Source organism: Mytilus californianus, unplaced genomic scaffold (assembly GCF_021869535.1).
Source record: "Mytilus californianus isolate M0D057914Y unplaced genomic scaffold, xbMytCali1.0.p SCAF_7, whole genome shotgun sequence".
In the NCBI taxonomy this organism is placed as follows: domain Eukaryota; kingdom Metazoa; phylum Mollusca; class Bivalvia; order Mytilida; family Mytilidae; genus Mytilus; species Mytilus californianus.
In genome coordinates this window covers 55464454-55471363 of record NW_026262723.1, presented here as the reverse complement: position 1 = coordinate 55471363, position 6910 = coordinate 55464454, and the positions used below count along the sequence as shown (strand labels likewise).

The 6910-nt window shown below is 33.0% G+C and overlaps 1 protein-coding gene across 1 annotated transcript; it reads right to left on the bottom strand.

Moving 5' to 3' along the window:
- Positions 1-1201: 1201 nt before the first annotated feature.
- On the bottom strand, positions 1202-6168 carry LOC127708043 (uncharacterized). The gene is made up of 4 exons (XM_052212837.1): positions 6054-6168; positions 4802-4831; positions 3887-3962; positions 1202-1900 (listed from the first exon to the last, which is right to left on the bottom strand). Exons 1-4 carry the CDS (start codon positions 6067-6069, stop codon positions 1543-1545), a joined length of 480 nt encoding a protein of 159 aa, XP_052068797.1. The 5' UTR covers positions 6070-6168; the 3' UTR covers positions 1202-1542.
- Between the last annotated feature and the right edge of the window lie 742 nt (positions 6169-6910).

Below are 6910 nucleotides of genomic sequence, written 5' to 3'. Positions count from 1 at the left end.
TTTATTAGTTTTAACCTAGTTATTCAATATGGGTTTATTAAGGTTTTTTCATATCTCGATTGTTCTTTAGATTGGAATAGCAGGATATTATGTGAATTTACACAAAATGGCAGCCTTTTTATCATCTTCTTATGCCGTAGGACGTCAGAGCGCAGTTCATATAGAAAAAGTGGAAATTGAACAAAGATCTGGTACAGTGAGTCTCTGTCTTGAATCGTAACAGATATATTTACCAGTAGATAAATCATTCAATGTACAACGTTGATTCATTATCAATCTCACTCACGAGTAACTTTTTTTTACATTGATGTACTAACCCTCTAGCCAAAAGCTGTATTTCTTTAAAAAAAAACCTGTCCCTATATAAACCTTTTCACATTCACTTAATCTCATGATTACAAGTACTGTGAGGAAATAACGCTAGATGGAACTAGATGTTCAAAGTGAAAGTATGTCGTTGAAAATGGTAGTTCTCTTTCTGCTATAGGTGATTACGTGAATAAAAGTAACATATTTGTTTGATGAATTATAAATCAAAGACTGTATCATTTATCGACTTGCAAATTGATCTATTTGGGTCTGTGATTTCCATTGGTTCTTTCCCTGGATGGGTGAATAGGTAAGAATAACAATTTGAGTTTCATTTAATTGTAAAACAACCAAGTGTTTCGGAAGGATAACGTGAATCACACCATGTTGGGTAATGCATACAAAGCAGGAGACAAATACCCTGTTGACGTACCTGGTCTCGCTCCTTTTTTAGAGTTCATGTGATTCCCTCAGTTATGGTTTGGTTTGTCTCTTCTTAATCGATTTACGATATTTGAAAATCAGTAAACTAATGTCGCCTTGATTAGATACCTTGAAGTATTCTTATCTTTTTGTTCCTGTATGATTGTAATGACACTATTACTGATGTGCATGTATTTTGCATTTAAGTTGAATCAAGTATGTTAAAGTATGTCAATAAAATTGAGAAAAAAAAATGACAATATTGATGATGATAATAATGACTGAGACGATGACAATTTTACTTGACCAAAGGCCAATGCCGTACCAATGAACCAGTGTCTTTTCTTATTGAAAATAATCAAATACATTGTCTGTAATTATTAGAGGCCTTTATAAAAAAGTAGAACATTTTTGTTCAATTTCAGCCTTTTAAAACAAGCCTTAATACATATTCATATTTTTTTAAATTTGTATATATTGCATACATTTTATTTTCAACAAAAATTACAAAAATAAAATAGATTTGTGAATTTCATTAGCAAACATCCGCAAATAAACCAGCAAATAATATAATACAATTAGCATACGCCTTACATAAAAGTAATTTTTTTTTGGCAACAAACTGCACTTATATAAATGTTATATGAGCAAGTCCATCGAAACGAATTACAAAAAATGACGGGTGGGCATTATTATAGTTCAATTTACAGGATTGACTTTTTCTATAGAATACATTTTTCAACAAAACTTTTATAAGATTCTTTCAATCCTGATGCTGTAATAAATCCACTTATGTGTTGTTTGGTCGTATTAATCTTCCAATTTCTGACCGAAAACGTGATCATAGACTTCCTCTTTCCTTTCTTGTCTCGTGTGTTGTTCGGAAGAATCATACACGGTATCAACTGCATGGCTGTAAACGTTCGTGTCGTTAATAACATGTCTCCTTTCATTGGTCGTATCATATACCCCTTCCACAGATAGGGAATACGGCGATTGGGTGTCTTCAGATTGATAATGTTGTGTGCCTTTCGAAACTTGGCTATACAATATCTTGTCATCTGTTGGATACTGAGGGGGTGCTATATCTTGTTGACCTAGAGAGTTATCAACTGTTTTGTTACTCGTGACATCAGAGACTTTAGTAGCAGTCTTTTTGCGAATATTTCTGTAAAAAGAGCACATTTTGCAGGTACATTTGCTGCTGAGTTGCTTCCTTAATTTGGTATTTGTATTGTCCTCTAAACGGTAAGAAGTCTTAGCAACACAAACTACTCCCTTTTCCGTGCATTGAGGATTGACTCGAAACAAGTTTATTCGATTAGAATTATAGGTAGGATGAAAAGCGTTGTAATATAACAAAAGCAGCTGGTGCCACGTTTGAGCAAGCGAGTTTAAAAATGAACCAAAAATCTATGTCTTCAATACAACAGTTTGTATTTATATCACCTATAAACGTTATCGTATTTATAATGTACGTAGCATATTTTTTAAGATCGATTAATCGTATTATTATTTATAATTCAGTTTTGTTTCGCAAATATGTTGGAGTAAAACTGTTTTTTTGGCATAATTTATTAGATGGGTTTCTTTTACTGCGTCAGCTACAAGCAGACAAGATCAATGAGTCACGGTAATACTATTAATTTTCTCAATAAAATCAGAATAATCAATCTTATGAATGCAATACATTAACTCACTTAGTGTTCCATACAACTGAAAATATATCCCAGTCCGTCCTCGGAGTTAAACTTTTTAAAAAGTTCAGTTTTTAGCTTATTTGATCATTTTTAAGAGTTAAAATATCGGGCCAAAGCTTCAAGTACAATTCGGGTGTAATTGACCAGTTTAAAAGTATATCTCCTAAAGGAAATGTCAAATCATGTGAAAAGAAAATCATATCATCTATCAGAATCACTAGATTTATTATACATGTTATAAAATATGTTATAAAACAATTTATAGCTTATTTTTTCTTAATATTGTGATTTAAGTTTTTCTTGTTATTATTCCGTTTTGATTATGATCCGCATCGTCAATGTAAAGTTTGGTTTGCTGTTTTGATGAAATTGGAATAACGGAGAAACAAGAAGGACGTCAAAACTTCCATGTGCGATCTATAACAAGAATATTACTTTGACATCTAAATAAAAATGCCGGCCTTCTGCATAATTGTAAATCGTGTAAAAATTAGATTTTTTGGTTAAAATTTTACGGCACTGAAATTGTTGGATTCATCATTTAGATAAGAACATGATGACGTTCTTTTTGTGAGTGGAACATTTAAAAAGTGTGTTATTTATTCCAGAATTGCCAGAAACTGTTTCCAGGAACAACGATACCCATTTTGGTTCTGGTAAGCCTTGCATTGCTAAATTTTTGTACATGTACTGTTTAGTGAATAATTAAAATACACTAAAATAATAACATGAATCGCAAAAATTATTGGTACCACATCATATCAAACAAGGACCCCCCCTCCCCCATTCATTTTCAGATGGTGCACAAAGTTGTAAACGAAACACATATATTAAAACATTCTAATCGTCAATAACTATAGCTCATGTAAGAACAATCATAGAAAGATGAAATACATTCCACACTGCACAATTCATGCAAATGGATGTTTATATTTGCGTCTGTCTTCATGGGTCCGTACGATTTTTGAATGCTTAAACGGTATTATCTTATTCTTTGATGATTATATATTGGTGTTATTTTGACCTCTATATACATCACATAATACATATAGTCGGATAAATGAGGGAGATCGAGATTGAATGTTATCTTTTATTCCATTAGCAAAACGTTATGGCTCAATGTTTTATTCATGGTTTAGATTAGAAAGTTTAAGTTGATATTCATTTAATCATCATAATGCCGAATTTTGTATCCAAGCGACTCAATGTATGTTTGCTGAAAAAATGTAATCGAAGTCAAAGAGTGAGACCCGAAATGCCAGGTTATTAAAGAACCTCATAAAAAGGTAATTTGAACTCGAACCTTTATTGGGTGTTTTCAGATCATACACAATTAGTATTATATTCCCAAATGGTATACTGATTCATAAATACTGCGATTGAAATCATTCCTGTTATAAGGAATAATTAAAAAAAAAATCTTCCTCTAAAATTATGACATGTTTGATACATACCTTCGCCAGAATAACACAGTAACTACGATGATGCAGACTACTACAATAACAGCTACAGATATTCCTACAGCAACTCCTGTGAATATATTGTGTCAACCGATATGGTTTTAAATTATATTCTAATAGTACAATGCTTATATAAAAAGAAATGAAAAATTAAAAAAAATGAATATTTCAACAGTACATACTTTACTTTGTCCGTCGCTTGAAATATTATTCACGATTTTGTTAAACCTTAATTGAAACTTTATCGTAGGAATTCGGTTAAGTCTATAGTTAAGGTTTCGTGCGTTCTGTTTACAACTTGTCTTGTTTATAGGTACTCCTTTTCAGTTGCTCAATATTTACCTTGTATTGCATTTTCCACTGGTGTTTGGTTTTCGTTGCACTGAGTTAGCTATATCATTAACCTGATGACACCGGTGGTGTAAATATTTCGCCCGCTTTATTCGAGCAAATATCTTAAAACGGTGGTGTCATCACATTTTGACAAAGAATCTAATCCATACACGCATTAAAAAAAATAATTATGCACAATGGAGACGTTTTCTTTTATTTAGACGACAAAGAAATATTTTTGTTATAGATCACACAATATCGTACATACTTCTCGTTTTATCTATTTTTCCTTTTTTTTTTAATCTGAAGAACCAAACATTAACATTCGATTACCATTACTATTATATAAATTAAAAAGTATTGCAAAAATGACATAGCATTTTTATTAGCAGAATTATAACTTTTATTTTCAGATGGTGCACATTCAGCTCGTCAGTTTTGATAATACCTCGCAACGTATGTAGTCGGTCTGAGCTCTAATATTCAGCTTTAAAGAGGACATATTGACTTACAGACATTCAGTGAATCATATTATCAATGTTCTCAAGTATTGAATAAGAATCGCTGGTAACTTACCTTCATTAGTAAGATATCCAAGTTCATGATCTGAAGAAATAAATGACACAAAGTGGTATTATTTTAAGGTTAACCGATATTGATAAACAATACACACAAACAATAGTTAACTTGATGATATCCATGATGACACCCCACACTCTTGGCGGTTGTATTTCGGAGTAGATTCTAAGCAGCATTTATATATGCATGACATGAAGACATTAACCCTCATACATGCACTTCGTATGATGCCAGTTGTTTGTAACAATTAGTCAGCATTACCCTTAAGGCGAAAATCAGAGTTAAAGCTGACTGTGAAGGAATTAGGTGAGCACTAGGTCTTGATTCAACACGTAAAGCATCTAACGGAAATTACTTCTGTGAAATGTTTAACACTTGAAACTAGTTCACCTGCATTACTGAAAACTTAGTATATGCCATCGTACAAACACTAAATACTGGTACCTATCCAAAAACTGGAAGATTTTAAAACCTATATGGTTTCTATATAAAAAACCTAAAACTCTTAATACTGTACATGTCACTACACAGTTAACTTTTAAAAATTACAAAACCCATAACGCATAGTCAGCTATAAAAGGTCCGAAATGACAAATGCAAAACAATTCAAACGAGAAAACTAACGTCCTATTGTATGTACAAAACAATGAACGAAAAACAAATATGACACACAGCAATAAACGACAACCACTGAATTACAGGCTCCTGACTTGAGACAGGCACATCCAGAATGTGGCGGGGTTGAATATGTTTGCGGGTGTCAAACCCTCCCCCTTACCTGGGACAGTGGTGTAACAGCACAATATATAAACAAACTATAAAAATCAGTAATAAGCCGACCAAAATTCTGAAATGCGTGGTTTACGTTCATTTTATGAAAAATAAATGTCGTTTTGTTTATCATACCGGATTTAATTTGATGATTGATTGTAGCTTGATTAACGTCCAGTGGAAAACACATCTTGCATAATCAGGACAAAAACTCCTTAACAATGGAAACAAAAGGCTGTTCTGAAAGGTAGGCCAACCAGGGTGAAGGGCGTGAAATTTTGTATGCCACTTGACAATAATGTTATTGTTGGAAAGATAAAAAGCAGAAATTGGTCCATGCAACAGTCAACCTAAAGACCTCTCATAGAGTTTTTGCAATTGATAATTCAATAAGTCAAGTTGAAATATACATTGACCTATATACAGAATCAAGACTATGAGTATAATTTAATTTTCTATCGACATGTCCTTTACCAACCTGAAATCTCTGACATTTCCACAAATACACCCGGTTTAACAACATATGAAGCAGTTTGATTGAGTCGACATGATCCAGGATATGTTGTCGCTTTTAAGGTTTTGCCTTGCCACTTCAAAGTCTGAAATTATTTTAAAAAAAACTATACAGGTACTTGTGTAAAAGAGAAGTTTTAAAGTGCTTGTTTTGAGTGAAAATTAGTACGCTTGTAAAATGCAATTGAAATCACCCTATGACGACCACAAGCGAGGATGAAATCGGTTTTTTGTTCGTTTATATTATCCATATCCTATCCATGATAGCAGCTTTGTTTACAGCATATTCATATGAATTTTGGGTCGATTTTTTTCTCAAATATGGAGCAGATGTTGACGAGACACTTGTCCATATATGAATTGTATCGTGTAAAAGGGGAAAATCTTCAAATGATATGTCTCTCATCAGACACATTTGACTGATATTCGAATGAGGACTAGATACAGGTTTTGAAAGTGAGTCAATTGCCTAAATATGCAATCTTCTGCACGGAAAGCTAGAGAGATCGACGCCAAGGGCAAAAGCCTAACAATGAGAGCAACACGTTTGCCATCCATTGAGGTTTTATGCCTTTGGGTCATTCCTTCAAGTTATTGGAGATACGATTGGTACCCTAAGGCAACAGTTAAAAAATGTTATGTGATTTCCATCATGTTCATTTTCCAATATGCTGGGGTGCATCGATTATACGCATATGTGAAAACAGGGGCCATTAAAATGCAAGGCTGCTTTCGTCACCTGGATATGGCACCACAGGATAAAGTTACAGGCTGTGAGTGATTGTCAAGGTACTTATTTAATTTGGTATTATTGAAGTAACA

Excerpts from the sequence above, each read along its gene's own strand:
- LOC127708043 (XM_052212837.1), bottom strand. Across the intron at positions 3,963-4,801 it reads TGGATATCTTACTAATGAAG|GAGTTGCTGTAGGAATATCT; the intron begins GTAAGTTACCAG and ends ATATATTCACAG. Across the intron at positions 1,901-3,886 it reads ACTGTGTTATTCTGGCGAAG|AAATATTCGCAAAAAGACTG; the intron begins GTATGTATCAAA and ends CTCTTTTTACAG.